The 25,319-nt window shown below is 32.0% G+C and overlaps 1 protein-coding gene across 9 annotated transcripts in view; it reads right to left on the bottom strand.

Moving 5' to 3' along the window:
- The window catches only part of LOC145252501 (rab11 family-interacting protein 4A-like), a 302,623-nt gene that overhangs the window by 92,066 nt on the left and 185,238 nt on the right, over positions 1-25,319 (bottom strand). For all 9 annotated transcript variants that reach the window (XM_080111998.1, XM_080111997.1, XM_080112001.1 and 6 more), the window contains 3 exons: positions 13,247-13,282; positions 8,947-9,049; positions 6,547-6,650 (listed from right to left, as the gene is read on the bottom strand). In XM_080111998.1, coding sequence (XP_079968124.1) covers positions 6,547-6,650; positions 8,947-9,049; positions 13,247-13,282 — 243 coding nt within the window. The remainder of the gene's footprint in view (positions 1-6,546; positions 6,651-8,946; positions 9,050-13,246; positions 13,283-25,319) is intronic.

The following is a 25,319-nucleotide window of genomic DNA, read 5'->3' as shown; positions in this document are numbered from 1 at the left end:
ACCAAATCAATTTTCAGTCTACAGACTCGAGATTTGGGAAAATTTTTAATCGGTTTTTGGACAGAAATTTGGCTCTCAAGAGATCAAAGTTCAACGATTTGACTTTTGAAAACTCTACCAAACTCCTCCGCCAATTTTGGCTCTAAACACTTGAAATGTAGGTTACTTAGATATGGATCAAACTTTTTAATTTGATTTGAGCACAAAACAATAAATGTTAAGGTTAAAATTGGGGTCAAAGTTTAAAATATTTTTACCTCTGAGGTCTCTGCCAGATGACTCAGCCAATTTCTGGTCTAAACATTTGAAATTTTACATAAAATGTATTCAGTCATAGGGCAAGCTTTTTAATCGGTTTTTGGATGAAAATTTGGCTGCCAAGGGGTCAAAGTTCAAAAGATTTGACCTTTGCTGTCTCTAGCAAACTATTCAGTCAATTTTGAGTCTAAACATTTGAAATTTTATATAAAGGGTATTCAGATTTGCAACAAGCGTTTTAATCAGTTTCTGAGCAGAAATTTGGCTGCCAAGAGGTCCAAGTTGAAAGATTGACCACTGCAGACTCTACCAAACTCCTCTGCCAATTTTGGGTGTAAAGACTTGAAATTTTAGATGTAGGTTACCTGGACATGAGTCAAACTTTTTAATATATATATATATACATACACAAAGTTATGAACAGTACATAAGGCCCGAGCAAAGCCAGACTGAACTGCTTATAGATAAGTGATATTGTGTGTGTGTGTACATTTTCTTACCAAATAATTGTCAATTTTCGATCTAGAGACTAAAAATTTGACATAAGGAGTATTGAGATTTGGGAAAACCTTTTTGATCGGTTTTCATCCAGAAATTTGGCTGTCAAGGGATCAAAGTTCAAAAGATTAGACCTTTGCTGTTTCTAGCAAACTATTCAGCCAATTTTGGATCTAAACATTTGAAATTTCTACATAACGGGTATTCAGACATGCAGCAAGCATTTTAATCAGTCTTTGGGAAAAAAATTGGCTGCCAAAAGGTCAAAGTTGAAAGAGTTGACATTTGCAGATTCTACCAAATTCCTCCACCAATTTTGGGTCTAAAGACTTGAAATTTTAGATGTAGGTAATTTGGACATGGACAAAACTTTGTATATTGATTTGAGACTAAAATAATGTTAAGTGGTCAAAATTGGGGTCAAAGTTAAATTTACCTCCGCAGTCTCTACAAAATTACTCAGACAAATTTTGGTTTAAACATTTGAAATCTTACATAAAGTGTATTCATAGATAGGGCAAGTTATGAACAGTACATAGGGCCCCCGAACAAAGCCGGGCTAACTGCTAGTGTATATATATATATATATAAAAAAGCATAAATGAAGTTAAATAGGTTGTTGGAACCTCATACATTAAAAACAAGAGAGTCATATATATATATATATATTAAATCCCTGAAACAGTGTTTAATGGTAAACAACTGATGATCCCTTGAAAAATAAAATATTGGTATCATAGTAAATTCGAGAGCGAGTTGATGCAGTGATTGCAGGTGACTTACTGACTAGATGGTTTTCTAACGAATGATAAAAAGTAATTTTTTGTATAGTTTTAAAGGTTAAAAACTTCAAAGACTATATATATATATATTTGTAGTCATGTTTCGTTGTATCACAACTCATCAGTGCTGCTAGACTAGCACCTCTCCCAAGCCGAGGATTGAACCCAAAACCATTGCGTTGACAGTCAGCAGTTCTACCGATGAACCCACAGAAGTGGTGCCCATAAATTATCTCGCCAAATGTCTATTTAAAAAAACATTTGTCCACCATTGTATAATTAAAAAAAAAAAGTGTGTGTATATATAAAACTCTTTTTCGGGGTCAACGACCAACTAGCACCGTGTGTGTTTGTGTGTATGTATGTGTGTGTGTTGGGGTGGAAAGGGTTCCCGTAAGCTGTGGTGAAGGCGACCTTTCTAGGAGAAGCAAATCTGATTTAAAAAACCATAAAGCAGGAGACCAGTACCCGCATTAAGCTGGTCTGCAGTTTAAATTGTTGCTGGCTATCTTGCTCTTGCTTGTTGCTGGATCTCAACATTTTGAACAGAGAGAGAGAGAGAGAGAGAGAGAGAGAGAGAGAGAGAGAGAGAGAGAGAGAGAGAGAGAGACTTAGCTGTCGTACAAAGCTAAGACTCTGTAACATCATCTGTGTATAGATACTCCCTCAGGCATTTGTCTATTAAAATGGTCCTGTGGCGATGGAAGTCATTTTTGGGCTCATGGACTTTTAGTGTCTGAGGGAGTAGCACTCGTCTGACAAGACGTTGCAATCATCATCATATATATATATATATATATATATATATATATATATATATATATATATGTATATACATACGTTTTTTATTATACAATTATTATACACATGAATTGTATCAATAAAAGTGAAACTGCATAGTTGGTTCTACCATTATATCCTAAGTTGCATCAGTTCGAGTCTATTCGTCACACCTTTGCATTGTTCTGCCTTCTATAAACTTAAATTTCTCCTTGTTAAAAAAATTTTTTAAAAAAACAATATAATTTTTTTTTAATATTAAAATAATTGAATAAAATTAATAAAAATTAAAAAAAAAAAAAAAAAAACAATTGTAAATTAATATTTTTTTTCTTTAAATTTACACACCTACAAATATACAAAAATCATCCAGCCTCATAAAATACATATAAATATAAAACAGATCAAATTGTCTCAAATATTTCAGCAGATTGTCATCCCAACTATGAAAAAAAAAAAAAAAAAAAAAAGAAAAAAAAAAAAGGGCATCCCTGTAAATTCATTTTTTTTTTTTTAACCATCATTTTTGAAGTCATCCAGTTGAAACAATTATTTGAACACAATTTTACTCATAGCTGGAAATCAGGGTTCATACCATACTAAGGTTAAAAGTATTAAGTGCATATGTCCTATTATCATATTTAGCAAAAATTCTAAGACCAATTGAAACAAAAAGAAATTAAAAAGAAAGCAAAATATATATATATAAAAAAAAAAAACGGGCAACATTATACACAATCACATTCTATTTTTTTTGTATGAAGAATATCCACCTTCCCATTTTGGGACAAAAATAAAAATCGCCCCAGTCAAGAAGGATTACCACTCCTCCAGTTCATTATAGAATGGATACTATACCATAAAATATTTATTTGCAGAAACATAATTTATTAATTGAGATTTTTTTTTTAAGTACACAGCCATTCAAAATTCTGGAAAGATGAGTGTCATTGGTCATCCTTTGTCACCATGCCTAAAAGATTTCTATTCTAAAATCATCACTCACCATAATACCACATTTACTTTAGGGGGTGTCCTACTTAAACATTTTACTGAAAGATATGCATTATTTTATTGGTGAAAATCGTGCAGTGGGCAGAAAAAACACATAAAAATTTGGTTTGTCTCTCCCAACCTTTTCTAAAAAATAGATTGCCACTGTTTTTCAGTTTGTTTTGAACCAAAAACAAGCAAGCTAATCTCTAAGTGTGTACATGTGTGTGTGTGTGTGTGTGGGGGGGGTAAATGTGAGAAAATAAAATGGAAAGGAGTTGTTTGGAGAATGAGTAGTGTCCTCCTAAGATGATGCAATTTGATCAGAGTTCAAAGGTGTCAAAACTTTTTGGTGTATGTAGAATGACCCAACCATTTTCACAACAACCTTAGCAGCAAACTAAAATCTACCGCTTTAGATGTAGATATTAGTGAAAGAGTTGCAACAGAACTTGAACACAGCTATCTGAGTTGCCAGTTTTTGCCAGTAACAACTTCATCACCACAAACCAAAATTATGTTGATGTCAAAATGTTATTTCATTATAAAATTTGTTTTTGTTAACATAAACATGTTTTTCTTTTATGGTCACAGATGGTTGACATCAATATACAGTACAAACTATTCTCTTTTTTTTTACAAAACGCATGGTCCGTGTGTTTATGTAGGTTGCGAGTGTGCACTGCAAGAATGAGTAACATTTTTTTGCCAAGAGATTTTATATGAATCACATCTTCAAATCAGTTGTTTAATTCCGTCCACACAAACTTCCCATCTCATTACACAAAGGTGTGATTTTATTAAACACATAAATTAGTTGCAAATTAAACGAAAAAAGATTATAGCAATGTCAGATTACAATATTTTTTAATCTAAATTATGGCGACATTCTCATCTAATGCTATCAAACCCATCTATAATATAAATCTCACCTGTCTGTTTAAATGTATGTATGTATGTTTGCCTAAAACTTTCGATAGATGCGATGGATTTTCACAAGATCAGTATCATTTTGAAGCTCGACACTTCGGACGAAAAATATTGAAAAATTGGCTAAAAACATTAATTCCTTCACCCTCAACTGGGCACTTTTCTACAAGGAGGGGTTGCTTTTTTCGTCAATATTTTTGAACGTCATCCCTTCTTTTCGATTGACTAGACTTAAATTAAACCTTTGCCACTTCCGGTTTGGCGATGAAGCAACGGCAAAGATATCACTTTTTTTTTCACATTCTTTTCCTACTTCGCGGTTGTTTCATGCCTGCCTACTACCATTTTAATTTTTTCTGCTCAACACACACGCACACACACAATGCATAATTGTAAAGCAAGAGTTGCACAATTTACAACCACACCTCTCCTGAATAGGCATTGCTTGAATCCAGCAGCAAAGAGAAATTTAGGATGACTGAAAATAAAGCCAAGATAAGTGGAGAGCACATACAACACCTGGAATTCACAAATGGTCACCCATTTTAGTACTAACAAGGCTCAATGTTACTTAACTTTGGTGATCTAACAGGAACCGGTGTGTCGACGTGATTATACCACACACACATTATATATATATATATATATATATATATATATATATATAAATAATGAGAGGAGTTAAATCACAGATTATTTATCTTGTGGTTTACCGTCTTATAAAATATTAGCATGGGTGCCCGGCATTGCCCGGGTGTTTGGAGGTGTATGTGTTGAGCAAAAAAAAAAAGTGGTAGTAGGCAGGCAGGCTCAAACCCGTACCACGAAGGAGGAAAAGAACATGAAAAAAAAAAAGTGATTTTTTTTGCCGTTGCATCCATCGCCAAACCAGAAATGGCAAAGGTTTAAATTAAGGCTAGTCAATCGAAAAGAGGGGATGACTTTCGAAAATGTTGTAGAAAAAAAGCGACCCCCCCCTCCCATCGGAAAAGTGCCCAGTTGAGGGCGAAGGAATTAATGTTTTTAGCCAATTTTTCAATATTTGTCATCCGAAGGGTCAATCTTCAAAACACTACTGATCTCATGAAAATCAGTCACCTCTGTCGAAAGTTTTAGGCAGACATACAAACATACATTTGAACAGATAGGTGAGATTTATATTATTGATTGTGGAGATAAAATATTTCTCGCATGGGATCACCTTAAATTGATATTCTTATCTATGTTCTTTTAAAAATATTTTTTTAAAACTAATTTTCAATACGTGTTAAATAGCAAAATTTATGGTTATTCATAATTATTTTGCTAAATACATTTCCTCTGGAAATATGAGCCATACATTGAAAATCCATGGATTAAAGAAAAAAAACTTTAAATTTCTTGTATTCCTTGTTACAAACATTTTTTGTTTAAAAATTCTATATTTTTTTACTTCACAAAATTTAACAATATCTCTTACAATATATATATTACACACACACACAAACTTACTCAAGTTATTAAGTTGGTGCAAAAATAATGTATTTTTTTTTTTTTATCAGATATATATATGTTAAAAAAAAAATATTTTTGCACCAACCTAATATTTAATGTGTATTTTTTTTTTTTTACAAGTAGTCTGGAAAAAGTTGGTGATAAAAAAGAAATTAAACAAAAAATAATATTTTTAGATATAGGATTTTTTTTTCTTGCCTATTTTGGTGTTACCTATGAATAATTAAATATAGATCCATAGCAAGCCTCCATTGGATCAGAGTCAACCATGGATGATGCATACTTTGGATACTAGCCAGTATGATATGAAGGGCTGTTGACCACATAGCATATCCCTGCCTCTGTTTGTATCATTGATGGATCCCAAGGAACAGCAGGGCAGATAAAATTTGGCACCAATGCCTGGTAGAACAATGTAACGCTGAACTGCTTTAGGGGCTCAACTCTGGATCTTTCTTAGCGGTACATTTCTGATGCGTTTCCCGTGGGTGGGCATTCCACAAGGCAAGGAAGGTTTGAAATCGGTAATACCTGAAATAATAGCTCTAATAAGATTTAAACTCAACAGCGCTGACTCTGAGCAGTCCAGTTTGCAACAATATGCATTAGAAAAATCTTCCTTCGACGTTAGGTATAAATTGTAAAAGTGTGGATGATTTAAAATCAGAGCTTTATTCTGTATGTGTGGATATAGTTCACTAGGATTGTTAACAAAAATCTCTCCCTTCAATCAAATTTTAGCAAAACTATTATGATTGATTGAAAAAAAAAAAAAAAAAAAAAAAAAAAAAAGAAATTGGATGCTACTCACTTTTGGATAAGGCTGCTGTTTTCCTCTTTTAACCGTTGGTGCTTATCTTCATTCTTCATTTGGTTTTCGGTGAGAAGAGAAATTTGCTTCTCAAGACTTCTAACCTGAAAAGAAAAAAAAAAAAAAAAAAAAAATTTGAAGCAAAAACCGCATTTAAGTATACATTTTGCAATTCAAAAAAAAACAAAACAAAGCAAAACAGTAAATTATATGCACCGTAACCATTTAACAAAGAAAACATTTTAGTCAAGCAATTTGAAGATTGCAATTGAACCAAGATCTTTTGATCACTATATATATATATATATATATATATATATATATTAGCAGGCCACTTAGTATTGCCCAAGTGAAAAATATGCTTAAATATATTTTAATTCCTACAGATTTAGTATTTATTATTATACTAGCGGGATTCCCCGGCATTGCCCGAGTGTGTGAATAAGGAACCCAGCGGGGAGAGTGGTAGTAGTAGAGGGGGTCAAAACAACAGTGGGTAGTTTGGGTGGAAAGATGTTTAAAAAAAAAAAAAAAAGTGGGAACAGGCAGGCAGGCAGGCTCGCATCCGTAACGCAAAGAGGAAAACAACAAAAAAAAAAAAACATCTTAGGCGAATTAAAAAAATAATAAATAAATTAAAATAATATATAAGATAACATAAAAAATATTACTTTAATATTAGAAAATGAAAATATCCTTTTAAGAGTTTCTGGAGACTTAAAATATAACTGAAAAAAGCATTCTTTTTTCATTGGTTCCAGAAGGTTCCAAAAACGAAGTGTTCTAAATTATTGGATTCTGGAATATTCTCCAGCGATTACTATAAATACAAGAGTATGCATTCGTAAAACTAGTTATTGATTCATACACCAAATTGAAAGGGACGCAAAGTTGGGGCGACCTTCTTGCTAGAATCTAACTCTGGCCAAATAACGGAGGAGGGGGGAGTTTCAAAACAACAGTAAGCAGTAGAGGTGTTAAAAAAAAAAATAAATAAAATAAAAAAAAAAATAAAGGTGGTATTAGGCAGGCAGGCTCAAACCCGTAACGCGAAGGAGAAAAAAAAGGTAAAAAAAACGTTACATCTTAGCTGATGTCTTCATCTCCCGACCTGAAGTTTGGAATGTTGAAATTAAGTGTAGTCAATCGAAAAGAAAACGATGATTTTCTAAAATGTCGGCACAAAAAAGTGACCCCACCCCCTGTACAAAACTGCTCGGTTGAGGGTGAAGGAATGAATGTTTTTGGCCAATTTTTTGATATTTGTTGTTCGAAGGACAGAGCTTTAAAATGATACTGATTTCGTCAGCTTTTGTGAGACATACAAACATACACACACACACACACTTTGCCGTTTATATATTAGATTACTAATTTTCTATCATATTTGACCGAATATACAGAAGTGATTTAAAATAAAAAACAAGTGCAGCATGCATGGATCCTTGGTGAGTGCACAGTGAACAAAGCATAAAAAAAAATGACTAAGTTCAGCATCCCCCCCCCCATTTAGCTCCAAAAGTTCCCAAGGGATGTCAAATCCTGGTGAAAATGAACGAACGGTGCAGTTTTAGGCCTTAACATTTGTAAATTTGAGTTTTGCACCATGCAAAAAAAGAAATAAGTCCATCATCTGTCCCCCCCCACCTTCCCCCATTTAGCCTCCAAAGTCCCCTTAAGGCCTTAACATATTTAAATTTGAGTCCAGAACCATGCACAACTCCTCGTTCAATTTAATATTTAAAGTTATCTTGTTGGATTTTCAAAATCAGACCCAAATAACATTTTAGTTGGCAAATCAAACATTGCCTTTGATTCACCAATTTTCATTTACTATTATTGTATCATGTTATTGGCAAGAAAATAATGCACTTTGTTACAATTTATCTTTAAAAAAAAACAAACAAATTTACTTAGTTCAGCCCAGACTTTCTAATAGTAGACTTTTTTAAATAATCACCTAAAAATAAAAATTAGCAAGAGGGACAACTCATTATTTTAGATTGAAGAATATTATGAGAGTTGCCTACCTTATGTTCAAATAAAAACTTATAAATGAAAATAACTTCACTGTATCCCGGCCAACACCATGCTAGTGGGTCTGTGATACATAGCGTGTGAAGAGAGGTATGTGAAAACAGAATATCATGGTCATTGGTTGGAACAAAAATTATGTGAGACACAGACGATCCACTAGTTATCCAGTAGATCTGGATATATTTTTATTCTGGATCAAGACAGATGAGAAATGGAGAAAAGAACCATTGTTAATCTTCAGGACATAAATAGAGGATGCGGTTTCTGATAATTTTATTCACGTGAGAAACAAATTTTACATTTCAAGAAGTTGGTTTTATTGCAAGAGATGAGCCACGAATAATTTTAATTAAAAGTGCTTACCTTGTCGTTTAATACTTCAAAATTGCCATCAATATCGTCAATCAGTTCATCTGAACCAAGGCTGTTTCTTCGGGACGGACTATGGCCAGTTCGTTGCAATTGGCTATGAAAGATAGAAAAAAAAAAAAGGTTTACTTTTCTTTCATAGGGAAAGTAAATAAAATAATTTGTATTCGTATTATTTGGATTCATCGGACTACTGTTCTCATCTCGAGTGTCATTTACACAACGTTTCGGTCGATGTAACATCTGGGAATGTTTCTGTTGAATTAGGGAATATATATTATACAAACACACAATAATACATATATAGTAACATATAGTAATAATAATTAGTAATAAATAGTGATATTTACAACTAGAAATAAAATGGGTTTAAGGCTCACAAAATTCATACGAGAACTGTCCACAAAAACCCGTTGTGCAGTGGTTAGAATACTTGGAAAAATCAATTGTAAAAGTGATATTTTCCTGAAAATTCAATTCTTAGTGTAGGTGATCGAAAAATACAATTGTGAATTATTCCGGACCTCTATCCTGTCATGGCTGATGGAACAAGAGTATGCTACCCCCGTAAAGTAAAGGTTTTCTTTCGAAATTCCATTCAAATTCCAAAGTTTGACAGAAACATTTCCGAGTTCGACAAGATACACCTGAAGAAGGTTGGAGGTTACATCGACCGAAACGTTGTGAGAATAACACTAAAGATGAGAACAGCAGTCCAAAGAATTCAAATGATATGAATAATCAATCCTCATCTCAAAAATTCAGAAACAATAATTTGTATCATTAAAAAGAGGACACTTTTTTTTTAATTCCTTTTTACTTTTTAAAAATTAAATTGAAGATAACTTAAATTTCCTTACAAATACATCAAATGTAAAAGAAAAAGTTTTTGAAAGATTTTAATTACTTTGATTTATCCATGCACTGGTAAGGATACCTGGCATTGCCCAGGATTAAATGGGGAATTGTATGCCTTTCTGTGCTCAATCCATAACACCATATTACATTTTTTTTTTATTCTTATTTGTCCACATTTTTTAAGTTTAAATTTTGAGGATGGGGCCCAAAGATGTCAGAATTGGTTGAATAGGAAGATATGCAAGTTTTAGCTTAAATAAATTTCAATGAATTTAGAGTTTTTCCTCTTGAGGCACACCCGGTGTTTTCTAAAAAAAAAAAAAAAAAAAAAGGAATTCTGTGCACTTTTGCTCTAAGCCCTGACACCCTTTTTAGCAATTCTATTTTTTGTTTTTTTAAAGTTGGAAATCAAGTAAAACATTGCATTTCTTTTTATAGGTGTCAACACAAACACAGTTTGTATGATAATATTAATGTTGTACCCTTTGGATCAAAATGAAATACACTTATCCAAGTTTCATTGGCTAATGTAGTCAGCGAATATATACCTATATATAGTGAGACTAAATGGAAATAGTATTCCAACAAAATAAAGAAATAAAAAGGAACAAACCGAGTTATGTGTTCATCAATGTTTCGTCTTTATTTCGAGACTTCAAAATAAAGACGAAACGTCGATGAACACACAACTCTGTTCCTTTTTATTTCTCTATGCATATATATGATGATGGTGGTCTACCACCAAAGGCTAAAGGATTTGTGAACAAGCAAAACATAAAACAACTTTAATTTTCTGTTGACTAAAACTATTACAACAAACGTTCCAATCAATAAGTTTCCTTTTTCTCAAGAAAAAATTATGTATGTGCGTGTGTTTATATATAACAAAAAAAAACTTAATTTCAGTTTACAAAATGAAGTATAAATATTAGTATTAATATTTATATGCCAATCCCAACCAGATGAAAAGGCTAATTATATAAGATAGGGCAACACTACAAGAAAACTTCATTTGGAATATCCTTTTCACCTGTTGCTTTTCCGCATTTTATCAGCTTTCACACAAATGATTTCTGTTCATAATTTTTAGTTTCCAATTTATATGCCAACTAGCAAAATTTATAGACTGCCTATGAATATCATTTTTCTGGTGATATGAGCCATTCATTGAAACTCCATAGAATAAGGAAAAAATGTTTCATTTTTTATTTTTAGTCCTTGTCAAAAACTAAATTTGTTGTAAAATTTTCATTTACAGAATTTAAATCATATATATATATATATATATATATATATATAAATAAGTGAACATGTCTGTGTGTGTGTTTGTACATTTCCCTACGCAATAATTCTGTCAATTTTTAGTCTACAGACACGAAATTTGATATACAGGGAAAAAATCGATGTAATCGGGTTTCGGCCAGAAATTTGGCTGTTAAGGGGTCAAAGTTCAACGATTTGACCTTTGAGAACTCTACGAAACTCCTCAAACAATTTTGGGTCTAAACACTTGAAAATTTAGATATAGGTTCCTCGGACATGGGTCTCACTTAATAACTTGATTTGAGCCCCAAACAACAAATTTTAAGGGGTCATAATAAGGGTCAAATTAAAAAAAAAATTGACCGTTTTTTTGTTGTTTTTTTTTTTTTGCTCAGCATACACCTCCAAACACCCGGGCAAGGCCGGGCACCCATGTTAGTGTGTGTGTATATATATATAGAGAGAGAGAGAGAGAGAGAGAGAGGGGAAAGAGAGAGAGATAAGAAACATTAAAATCTCAGACCGTTAACGTTTTTTTTATTTCCCCGCATGCCATACAAAAAGAAATAATTTAATCCTTGTGTTATATCTCAACTGCAGGCAAGGATTAAAATGAAAAAAAAAAAAAAAAAAAAAAAAAAAAAATAGCAAAGAAAAATTTACAAATGAAATAAGGTGTGTTTGTTTATATCTGTTTGCAACAGTTTATGTTAAATTGTACCTACCCGCCTGACATTGTTTGAGAGTTGGGGTTTTTATTTCCTTTAATGAAGTTTTTTTTTTTGCTTGTTTTTTTTTTCTTATTAGGGTTTTGGAAATTAAATTTAATTATTACAATATCATTTGGTTATTAAAAAATTTACTTGAACCAAATTGTTATAAAACTATAAATTTAAATGTTTTAATCTTCATAAAATTATTCAATGTTAATAGGTTCCAAAGTGTTTAATCTTTTAAAAGATTTGCTAAGCATTTAAAAGCCAGAAATTACTTTGTATTTAAAAATTTGAAGGGTAGGTATTTATTTGCTTCTCCACATAAGCAAAATATGACACAAGGTCAGTTTTTATGGGGAGGGGAAGGGGGAATGGCATATAGGGTTGCCGCTACATGGACCACTAACCAAGGGCAATGGTCTCAAAGTGCAGCATCTGCCGGAACAGATACTACACTTTGATCTCAGCCAAAAGGCCGAGTATAATGGGGTAGGTTTCGAAGGGTAATGAAATAATGTTTTTTTTTTTTTTTTTTAAACTATTAACAAATGATTAAAATAACCGAATTGTTTATGAAAACAAAATGCATTCTGGTATATATAGTTTAATGTTTTTATTAGGTTCATTTTAGACCTTTATCCAATTTCACATTTGATTTCCACAAACAATAATAAATAAAAAATAATGTGGAGGTCATGCAGAGACGAGAAACACATGCACACAAACAGGAGAAGCGATCATACACTTAATATAAAGCTTGTGCATCATGCATATTTATATCATGAAAAATAAATCTTAAAATTTAAAATAAAGTATGAAATGTCAAACATGATCTCTTACGAATATTTATTCATAAGAGATCATGTTCGACATTCCATATTTTCTTTTTCTTATTCACCATATTGTCACTTGGATGTAAAGGGCTTCTATTTGGGATCATATCTACAGGGACACTATGTAGGGAGTTGAGCAGTAAGATGTCTGTTCACATTACATTTAAATTTATGCAATTTAGTACAGTCAGTGAAGCAGGACACAGGGAAGGAATTCCAAAATCTAGCTGTTGGTGGGGAAGAAACTATTAGAATAGAAGACTTTCTAGTATTTAGGGATCTCGGTGAAAGAGTGAGATTTTGCTGCTTGTCAGCAGTATTTACGTTGAGGGAAGCACAACAGGCACGGGGATGCATAACTGTGGCAATGGGATTGAGGTTGGAGCTTTGTTAACAGTGCAGGACCTATTAGATTTGAGACTCTTTTGGGGCCCTGTCTAAGAGTGAGAGACTCCTGGTAAACGCACCAGCCCAAATGAGGTAACATTATTGTGTGCACAAGACGTTTTTGGACTTTGTCTTTGTAAGGATTGTTTTAATATTACAGTTATTCACAGAGTTAAGTAATAGAGTTTAGAAGATCGCTATAAACTGTCATTAGTTGGAGGAGGTTGCAATACTCACCTTGCATAAGCAGCTGAACTAAGTCGCTTGTTAGGCCTGCAACAATAAATGGGTAATAAAAAAAAAAAAAAGAATATCAGAGAGAAAAAATATTTCTACATAAAAATTAAAAAAAAAAAAAAGCAATAAAGTAATGCAATAAAACAACGATATAAAAACAGGCATAAGCAAATATTAAATATAAGAAAAAAAGCAAGGATTTTGTTTAAGAAAATTTTTTTAGAATTTATATTTACATTATTCTGTAAATGCATTTGGCAGACGATAAAGTTCCTTTCAAGGGAAATAAATCCGAAACATGTTAAATTACCTCCCTTGAACTGTAAACAGCAATCAAGAAAATAAAATATTTTTTTTTTTCCACAGATGACCTCTCGGTAAAAAAAAACCCAAAAAACACGTCTGTATAAATTCCAGTAAATCCAGAGTCATGTCTTATATGAAAGCTCCCAATAATATCCATGCATCGTATTTTTTACATGATGATCATATTAAAATAAAAATAAAAAAAAGCACATAAAAAAAACTTATTTACATAATGTTCTCCAGCAATTTGTAATTACTCTCTCCCTCTCTGTAAAGAATTATGCTGAACGACAGAGTTGCTTGTCCTCTTTTGTTTTTTATAAATAATCGTCATTTTTTTTTTTTTGTATAACGAGATTTTCAAAAATACAGAGAATGCAACAAATTTCCTGAAGCCATCGTAAAATAAAAAAAAATCAAACACACTGATAATCAGTGCGGAAATCAATGCACAAATCCACAAATTTTTTTTTCCTTTTCTTTTTTTCATGCATCTCCTTTTCACGAAAATAATCAGTTACGCATAATCAGAATTACAAGACCTAATCAGCTAGAGTTTAAAACATTGTCCACATTAATTAATAATAGAAATTTAACAATAAATTCACCTTGAGAGAATTATTTAGAATTAACATACCAGCAAGGATTAAGATTTAATTGCACATCAGAATGGATTAGAAAATTCACTCAAACACATTACAAAGAACAAGATTATATATATCTATATATATATAATTTATGAAAATAGATTGTACTTAACTAGTGATATAATACGTTGTACTTTTATGGCAATACTTTGTACTTTACTGCAATTTCAGAGTATCACCAATCATCAGAGGAGTATACAACTTCTCTCTAATGTCTGATATTTATTTAAAAGTGAACAATAACATGACATCACATTTCATTAGTGCCCCCCACCTCTTTCCAAAATTATTCAATAAATTAGATTGATTACAGCACCTGGAAGTCCCAAATTGTCACCCATTTAGTACTGAGCAGGTTCAACGTTGCTTAACTTCAGTGATCCAGCGGGAACCGGTGTGTCAACATGATTATGCCGTATATGATTGTTCCTTAACTTAAACAATTTTTGAAGTAGTGTAGAATTCATAATTTTATTTAAAATTCGATTTTTATCACATATTTGCACTAAACTTGATTTCAATAGTTCATGTATATTGCTTTCACACAAAGTGCAAAAATTATTTATGTATTCACCAAGCTATGATAAACTTAAATTTAAAAAAAAAAAAAAAAAAAAAAAAAAAAAAAAAAAAAAAAAAAAAAAAAACTTTAGGTAAACCCCCACAACGTAAATATGTACAATAAAAAAAAAAACTGATGTCGTTAGGGATTAATACATTATCATATACAATTGATGGGATATATATTTCAAAGTTTTATATCAGCAAACGATTATTATCACACACATAAGACACGACACAACATGTTTAGCAAGGAAGGAACAAAGAAACCTGCAATGATATTCTCAACAGACAACTTTACATTCCTTGCATTGCGATAAACCTAACACAAAATACATAATTCCCTAAATACATAACTCACACAATGCTTCAAAGCAAACTACACTTCATTAGACACTAGCAGGACCTGTTAACTGGCGCTGCCTGATTGATGCACTCCCTAGTACGGCAGTAATATACATTACTGTTATTTTTATTTAATTATATGTACATATATATTTATATGATAATTATTATTAATTTAGACCTACATACACTAGTGTTTCATGCTTACGCAATCATCAGTGTAGGATAACAATTTTTGCTGGTAATAAAGGATGATTTTGACCACAAAGAAAATATTAAAGCAAAGCCTGCAAAAAATATACATTACATAGAAAAATGTGAGCATGAAATATAATATGTTTAAGATCAAACTTAGAAAAGTAAAAGGACTAGTTGTTAAAACTGGAAAAGAAATAAAGATATTCAGGTAAAAAATAATAAATTTACAACTTAAAATATTGCAGCATTAACAATTTTTACAAAATTCAATTTAACATTATATAATCAGTTCTTAAAGCTGCAATATTTTAAGTTATAAATTTATATTTTTTACTAAAATATCTTGTCTTTTTCTTTTCCAGTTTTAACAACTAGTCCTTTTACTTTTCTAAGTTTTAATCTTAACCATATTACTTTTCATGCTCGCATTTTCCTATGTAATTTATAATGCGTTTTAAAACTAAGCAACCTCTCGCAAAAGATTTATCTCAGCAGCATCCAATCCTCTTGGTATTTTCTTTCCTCTCATTTTGTTTTGTGCCATTATAAATCTAAAATACCACATACTCAAAGAAATAGTGGCTTCATTGTGTTCTTCAAGCCACCAGGTTTGATTTGAAACAGCAGGGAATGAAGACAGTGAAACCTGTTCAGAGTAGCAACAGACATCTATTGCAACTTTTTAGGCTCGATATAGAATATGTCGGGTATTAAATGGTGGAGTCTTCTGGAGAGTGTGTTCAGAGGAATAAAGTACTAACAACGATTTGTTGTCTTATTGATGCAAACAAACAAAAATACCCATTCTCAGACAGATATTGTGCTATTAATAAAATTCAGCTAACAGAACAGTTTTATACCAAATTTTTTTATGTACCATTTCAAAGATTTATATATAATTTTTTTTAGAATATGCGAGAGAATTCAGAATTTACCTCATAGAAACAAAATCGGACAAAGAGAAATTGGTGAGAGGCACTTGGCTTTATATCTAAGAGTTGTTTTCTTTGGTTCACTTTCATTCTGCCAACCAATTGCTGCGCGAGAGTGAAAGATGTTTCTCATTTCGAAAATGTCAGAGGAAGTTCCCTTATCACCCCCCCCCATTCACTTAACTATCTTCCTGTGTTCTTTGCAACGTTTAAAACAATATCAATTTTGAATCTCATTGGACGATTTCAGTTGGATGAGAAATGTAATCAGATCTATTCTCACCCCTTCTTTAGGAAATAGTTTCACCCTGCGGGCCCCTAATTTGTGACTCAAAACTGCAGGTGTGGACAATACAAAAATACACTTATCTGCAAAAAAATAACCCCACATGTTGCCCCCTTCTCTTCATCTGGGGGATATTGTCTTCTGAACATTTGATAATGTTGCTATTTTCACTGATTAAATTTTGTATAAAGAATCAAGTCTACCTTCTTAACTCAACTCTTGCATATTTATTTTTATAATATGGGCAGAAGGATACTGATTATTCATATTTGGATTCTTTGGACGACTGTCTCCATTTTTAGTGTCATTTTCACAACGTTTCAAGCAATGTAATCTCCGACCTTCTTCAGGTATATCTTGTCAAAGTCTGGAATGTTTCTGCTGAACTCAGGAATTTTGACGGAATTTCGCAAAAAAAAACTTTATTTACTTCACAGGGGTAGCATGCTCTCGTTTCGTCAGCCATAACTGGATAGAGGTTCTAAGTAATGTGTAATTACATTTTTTGGTCACCCACACTGAGAATTGAACCTTTAGGAGACGGTCACTTTTACCATTGATTTTTCCAAGTACTCTAATCACTGCGCCACAGGTCCTGACTGATGGAACAAAAACATGCTTACCCTGTGAAGTAAAAGGTTCCGTTTGAAATTCCATCCAGATTCCTGAGTTCGACAAGATACACCTAAAGAAGGTTGGAGGTTACATCGACCAAAACATTGTGAAAATGACACTAAAGATGAGAACAATAGTCCAATGAATCACAAATAATTCAAATAACCAAACCTCATCTCAAAAGTTAAGAAACCGAAAAATGAATAGTGCATGCTATGATGACTATGGATACAAACTGTGAAATTGTCAAGCTTAGTTTGTTGGATATTAGACCGGACAACAGTTGGTACCCTTGCTAAAATAGTTGATATTAAAGAATTATTGTTTGGAGAAATAAAATTGGTCACTGGAATGTAAAACTAAGTTTTAGTTAAAATCTCTAGAAAATTAGCTTAGCTAAATGTAAACAAAATATATGATAGGTTGACCTTAAGAAGTTGGCATATGTGACCATAGGTCACACCTTAAGGAAACGTATCGTTAGATACCTTACGTCACCGAAACTCACAAATGAAACATGCCCTTTTATGAATAACGTTCTGGAACTGACAGGTCAAAGATGAGAGTTAAGGAGTCTACGAGTTGTCAGCAAACAGTGCTGACATGCATTCATATGAGCTCTGAAGACTAGTATGTAGAAACAAATTAACAGACTTCTGGGGAACACTGAGACAATCTGGAATAAATTTATATATATATATATATATATAAATGGGTGTCGTGTGGTCCCTCAGAATCACACATTTAAAGGTTCCAGTATCTCTCATTGGTGACGTCTACTGTGTTTGTATGCATTACATCATCACATCACCCAGCAGTTGAAGACAGATGACCTTCAGACGAATAAAGATATGAAACTTCTTCCATACCCTTACCTTGCTATATAAAATATACTTTCTTTTGGTTACCGTGACTTTATAACAAGTTCAAGAATTATCAGATATTATTGCATTAAAAAAAAAAAAAAAAAAAAAAAAAAAAAAAAAGAGGGATTGAACATTATTTTCATCAAAGGTATGGATAAAAAAGCAGAAAAGTGTTTGCAATAAATATTTGTCAGACTTGTATTGTAACTTACATTCACGTAAGTGATCAAATTTTGTTCATTCTATTCATTTTCAATCCTCTCATAGTATTCTTCATTTAACTGACGCGACATCAATCTCATTAATTTTTATCCTAAAGTGACTTTTGGCTTTAAGTGCTGACTCATCAGTAAAAAAAAAAAAAAAAAAAAATTTAAAAATGTATTTTAAGTTTAAAGAAAAGATCTTAATTTGCATTTCTAAATATGTTATTATTTTAAACCATTTAAAGTGAATAAGTGTACGGTACAATCACGTTGACACACAAGTTAAGCAACGTTGAGCCTGGCTAGTACCAGATGGGTGACCATTTGGGAAGGCTAGGTGCTGTATGTACCTTCTGGGAAGGTTGGGCGTGGGGCCAGCACCTTCACCCTATAAAAAGAACTCCTCACTACAAAAACATCTACAAAAAGTTGTAGATGGCCTACGCTCCTCCAGGGGTTCAAGGTCTACATAAGTGAATAAGTAAAAAATACATTATTTAGGATTATTATTTTTTAAAATTTCCATATCATTATCAACCAGTTGTTTTTTATTAGAAATATTGTTAAGATTTTTTATGCAAAATTCCTCACTATTACTTTAGGAGAAGCTATATATAAAAAAGAACCTTCGACAAGCAGAGTTAAAAGAAAAAAAAAAAAGAAAAAAGAAAAGAATTTACTGAAAGAACGAGAGAAACTCCAAAAAGAATTTACCAAAAGAACGAGAGGAGCTTAAAAAGAATTTACTAGAAGGAATGAAAACACTTCTTATCTCTGTTACCTAATTTTCTTCAACAAAAAAAAAAAAAAAAAAAAAAAACATCCTCAGAACAATCGTTTTGGAAACTATCAAACTTCAAACTAACCTAAGTATTAACTTTTATTGTATTTGTAATTATAATTGAATATTTGTTTTTGATTGCAATAACTTGTTGGTTTTTAATTGCCTTCGTCTAAAAAAAAAAAAAAAAAATGGACGGCTGATTTGCTACAAAAGATTATATAAAAAAAAAAAAATGTTAAAAATAACTAAAAAAAAAATTTCTAACATTATAGCCAGAAATCAACTTATTCTTTAGTTGCGGGAAGTGTCTAGTCTGGCCAGGTCATAAAATACGCTTAAATATATTTTAATTCATGCAGAATTCATATTTATTATTACAGAACCAATTTCCGAATGAATATTAGATTGTACCTAATATATAGTACTGATTTCAAAAGCTTAACAAAAATGACTTAGGTGCCATTAGCTAGATTCGAAACCAAGACATTTCACACTCCAGCAGCTTTCCCTATCATTTGAGCTATCAAAAGATTTAAAATTAAGCCACTTAAACCTATGAATAAATCTGTGCATTCACGAAAGTAATAGTAATATGTCTGCAAGTTGAAATGAACATTTTGCATTTCAACTTACGAACATTTCTGTACAAATTCATCCAAACAAAAATTTTACTTGCGATAACCCATCCTTGGTTTATGATTATTATTTCTTGTTAATTTCAGTATTATGTGACTAGTTGTTTAGAAGTTTATCAGTTAAATATTTTCACACACACACACACACACACACACACACACACACACACACACACACACAGATCTGTTTTATTTATATAGATTACTAAAATGTATGCTTTGAGCTTGAATGAAAGTACATTTAACCCTTTTTATGATGGGCTTTCAAAACCTCTTATAGAAATTCTTAAATAGTCACCTTAAAAAAGAAATCAGCTAAGTGGAATAGCTCATTCTTTTTGTAAGAGTTACTATTTCTTAGTTGTCTTGCTTTTTTTGTTCATGTTCAGAGTTTTGTCTATATTAAAAGCAAAAGAAAAATCTGGACGATATATGTATCCGTGACAAAACAAAAATATCATATTCCAAAAATCATGTAAACTGATTGAGTAGTTTTATTTTAAAATAAGAAAATCAAATTTCATGAGTAACCAAGGAGAGAATTTTTGTCTGCCATTTTGAAAACTCAAAGGGAGAGAACTCAACAATAATTCAAACTCGCAAGTCTTATGAGGTAATGCTTACGGATTCTCATTAATCACTTTAAAATGATTTTCTTTATAAAAATAAAACTACTTGATCAATTTATGTGATTTTTGGAATATGATATTTTCGTTTCATCATGGTACGTACATCATACAGATTTTTCTTCATTGTTGTTTTATAATCTAAGGGGAATTCTGAACAAGAATTTTTTTTATATTATTTTGATTAGAATCCTTTGTGATGATTAATTTTTATATTTATTTATTTATTTGCAGACGGTTATCCTCATCTTCATAGTTGTTGCTGTTTCACAGTGAAACAATAACTATAAAGATGGTGATAACAGTTCACAAATAAATAAATAAAAAGAACTTTTTTACGGGAGGCGGGGAGGGGTACCCGGACATAAAATACGCTTAAATATGATATTTTAATTCGTCCAGATTTCGTACATATTATTATAGTCATGATTTCGAAAGTTAAAAAAAAAAAAAAAAAAAAGAAAAAAAAAAACTTTTTTTTTTTAGGTGCCATCATCTAGAATCAAAACCGAAACTGTAGCATTCAAAGCTGGTGACGTTACCACTGCACCAACATGACATGCATATGAACCGATTAAAAATTAAAAATAAACTAAGATGTACAAAATATTAAAAAAATTTTTTTTTTTTTTTCAATTTTGATCTATTTTTAACCCCTTAAAAACAATTTTAACCGGCTAAAGATCCATAAAAGAACAGCCCGAAAACAATCCAATCATTTGAGGCCCCTAGTGCTGCTCTGCAACTTTTAATTTCAGAGGAGATAGAGTTTGAAAATATGGAGACATACCGACAGGCAGGCATATAGCCGTTTATATATTATATTTACATTTTGCTTCATTCTTTGTAAATCAAAATATTTAAAGAAATTTGTATGCAATGGATCGTAGGCAACATCAGGTTAGTAGAGCCATTTTATAAAAAAGTCAAATATTTTCTTTATTGCATATAGTATTACTGCTACTACTAGTATATTTTTAACAAACAGACTTATTTTATGATATAGACCTCCATAACTATAAATATATTCTGAAAGTACATTGCCCACAGTATTATATTAGATTTTGATCAAAGGGGAGATAATGATATTGAGGGGTGGAGGGGGGAGGTGCATTCATTTCACACCTCTATAAAAGGAAGTATATATTACGTTTTTTTTTGTGTAAAAAACCGGTCATGATCAAATGGTTTAGAAAAAAAACAACATTTGTGTCATTTATTTTTATTTCTATCCGATTTCATTATCTTGTCACGAGCAAAGTCATCCAAACAAATCAGACTAAATTTGGGTAAAACTGATATCACCATAAAAATTATGACGTAAGCAGATAAAAAAAAATCCTTTTCAATGTAGGTGAAACATTGAAAATAGAAAAAAAAAAATTCTTTATTTTTAAGGTTTCACCTGCACACAGTAGTGTAGCCACAGTTTTTATGGTTTGGAAAAATATTTGAATTTTACAAAAATCTAAATACAAATGATAACGTCATCAAAGCATATGGATGTCAATAATATTTTTTCATGCAAAATTATTTGTTCATGAATTCTGGAAGTTGGACCATTATGGTTCAGGAGTTAAGGAGGATCAGAGGGACTGAGAATCCCCATTTTATAAAGACTTACGAAGCCTTTAAGAAACCCAAGGTTAAAAGAAATGGAGGTTACTTAAAAGTAATGGACCAAGAGAACATCCTAATATATATTCATATTTCCAATAATCGTGATTGATATCTTCAGTTCAGGTATAGTCTGCAAATTGATAACAATTAGACCGTGCTCGGCATTGATTCTAATTAACATTGAATGTCAAAAAACAAAGACCATTGAACATTCATGAATGAATCTGAGTGGACTGAAGTTCATTTGTAGCAAATATGGTTTGCAGAAAAAAATCTGAATTTTATTAATGATTTCATTTTTTTATGGAATCTGCTGCAAACAAAGCATGAAACCACTTGAGGTAAGAAGCTAAAAACTATATATCTCTTCAAGATCAAAAATTAGCCAATGATAAATACTATACAGATAGACTCCAACCTAGAAAACAGCAATTCTTCCCACCTTTGTCAGAAACATTGCTCATGGAATGCGAGGACAAAAGGACAAAATAAGGAAAGCAACAATTTCCAGGCTGCTGAAAGTAAACCCAAGGTGTACTTTTTTTTGGAGGGGGGGGGTATATACTGTATTTAAAAAAAAAAAAATGACTCACACCGTACTTGAGGAACAAGGGGCAATCCGTTTTGATGTATGATGTGTGATATATGCAACTAAGGCCCCATTAAGCAACCCTAATTGATGCGGTCAAAGGATAAAAATATCAGATTGATAATTAGAATCCAGAAGTCTGAAGTCTGTGGATGAAATTAAGTCAAAAGAATTTTTTTTCCCTTCCGTTTATTTGTCCCAAAGAGAACAGGCCACGGTCATATAAGATGCACATTAAAGATGGCTGATGAAACTAGCAAGATGAGAACGCAATACGATCAAGAAAACGTCACATGATTATATCACACAACCGACTAACCTTTACCCCCCCCTCTCCAACACACACACACATTGTGAGAGAAAATGTAAATCAAATAACATTGTAAAAATAGGAATATCTTCGACAAGTGTCCTTGTAGGGCAAGCCAAGACAAGAAGTGAATTCAATATTTATGAAAAACTGATGGGCAGTGTCAAACTCCTTCTCAATATAACAATCGAAGAAAGAGAAATAAAATAAAGAAAATAAATAAAAGGAGAAAATAGCATTTCTTTTTTTTTTACCGTTGATAATGCAGCCATCTTTTAACTGATCCACTTCCTCCCATGAAGTGCTTTCCTCCATCTTCACAGCAGACATTGATATCGCATAAAAGAAGGCACAAAAACAGTAAAAGCATCTTAATAGTTCAGTAAAGAGATCTGTAGAAATGTCCAACGAAAATATAGAATCGTCATCTCGTAACAAAGAGACAAGAGCCATTACACGGTATAGGAAACCTCGTTGGTATTAATGGCAAAGACGGACAACTTAAGGAAATAGAACAAAAGGATATATCTCTATCCAATAAATGTTTTCTTAAGAAACATATATATACTTTTTAATTAAGTTTATTGATAACATGGACTAAAAAAAACAATTTTTCAAAAGTGCTCAATATGTGAGTAGAACTTTTATAAACAAAATTTTGATAATTAAAATGAATCAAATCCGACGATATGAAATTTAAAATGGAGGTAGAGAAACCTAGAGACTCGACGTTTCGCCCGTCTTATGCAAGCTTTCTCAAGAGCGATGGTCAATGAAACGTTGAGTATCTATGTTTCAAACAAAAATTTAACAAAGATTATAAGTTGTCTATGTGGATTGATCAACATTTTAGCATTAACAAGTCATCATCAGGATTCCAAATGAATCTCGCAATCCAAATAAATAAACTTTTTAATTCATTTTCTGATTGAGATTTATTTGGAGTCACAAAAACATGCTAATGTCAAAACGCTGATCAACCATGTAGCATCCTTATGTTAAAAAAAAAAATATACATACACACACACACACACACACTAGTTGTAGCTACTTGGCATTTCTCAAAATGCAACAAAGATTTCAATTTAAAAGGAATTACCATTCCCTTCCTAATTTTTATTCCAAGAAAATTATTCAAAAATATTTCATGTTTGTAATCGTTTGGGATGGCCTAATTTTTTCATTAAATTGTAGCTAAGTATATTATACTGCCAATATTTATCAGTTTAAATACTATTTAGGCCTGATTTTGAAAATCTGATGAGAACTTTACATGTTTGATACATATATTTCTGAATACAGGATAAAACTAAAAACAAATATGATATAAATTTATCTCGATTTTCTTAAATCGAGATATTTCCTGGAAAGCCACCCCTCCTTTCTTCTGCCCGTGGTATTAGATTTGAGATGAGAAATTATAAACATTTTGGTTTTATCTGCATACAGAAATGAAGTTCCAGTTTGATCTACAAGAACTTTTCATCAAATATGAAAAATTGTAACTCCAAGCCATTCAAAATTGAGAAGTTATCTCCCTCTCATGGTGGGATAATGTGACAGAATGGTTAGAAAGTTGGATGTTAAAAGCCTGAACCCTAAAGGAAGAACACTCTGGCCTGCAAAAATTGCCTGGATAACCCTTTTGGTTTTCCCCAGGTAGAAACACCTCAGATGATTAGCAATAAACTTCTTTTCAAATAGAAAAAGGTAAGGTGTGAGTGGATGGACTCTTAGAAATGAACAGCACTAGAGGCATACCTCAAATAGAAGAAAGATCATTTCAACATTGGCTTAGACTGTTGGCTTTAGTGCCGAGAGAAAATCTGATTGAAGGTATTCCAGAATTAAGACTGATGAGATAAATTTATTTTGATATTTGCGTGTTTTGAGTTTCATTCTGTATTCAGAGACTTTGCTTTATGCTAAACGCACATCAAACTCCCTGTTTGGCAATACTCTTTTTCATGGGTTTGTATATTAAATATTTAACATAATACAAATGTTTTGGTTTCATGTTAGTTTTTTTAATTTAATTTTGTGTACACATACATATTTAGGCTTTTAGATATTTTGAAAACATTAAAATATGATTGTGTGATTAGAGAATGAATTAGCGTTGATGAACACATCATGAAATACTTTTGTATTAGTTGCTATTTTTTAAAGTGATGTCAGTGATAGATCTTTTATGAGTAAATATTATCAGGAAATATAGTTAAAGAGGGAAGAAGAGGAAGACAAAGGGGAGGTGGTGGAGGAGGAGGACAAAGGGGAGGAGGAGGAGGACGAAGACAAAGGGGAGGAGGAGGACGAAGACAAAGGGGAGGAGGAGGACGAAGACAAAGGGGAGGAGGAGGACGAAGACAAAGGGGAGGAGGAGGACGAAGACAAAGGGGAGGAGGAGGACGAAGACAAAGGGGAGGAGGAGGACGAAGACAAAGGGGAGGTGGAAGACAATGGGGAAGTGGAGGAGGAATACAAGAGAGGAGGAGGAATACAAGAGAGGAGGAGGAAGTGGAAGATAAAAGAGGAAGAAGACAAAAG

This window comes from Euprymna scolopes, chromosome 29 (assembly GCF_053919585.1).
Source record: "Euprymna scolopes isolate OS-2025 chromosome 29, ASM5391958v1, whole genome shotgun sequence".
Classification (NCBI taxonomy): Eukaryota; Metazoa; Mollusca; class Cephalopoda; order Sepiida; family Sepiolidae; genus Euprymna; species Euprymna scolopes.
The sequence above is the reverse complement of the archived record's forward strand: the minus strand, read 5'-3'. Positions and strand labels throughout refer to the sequence as shown.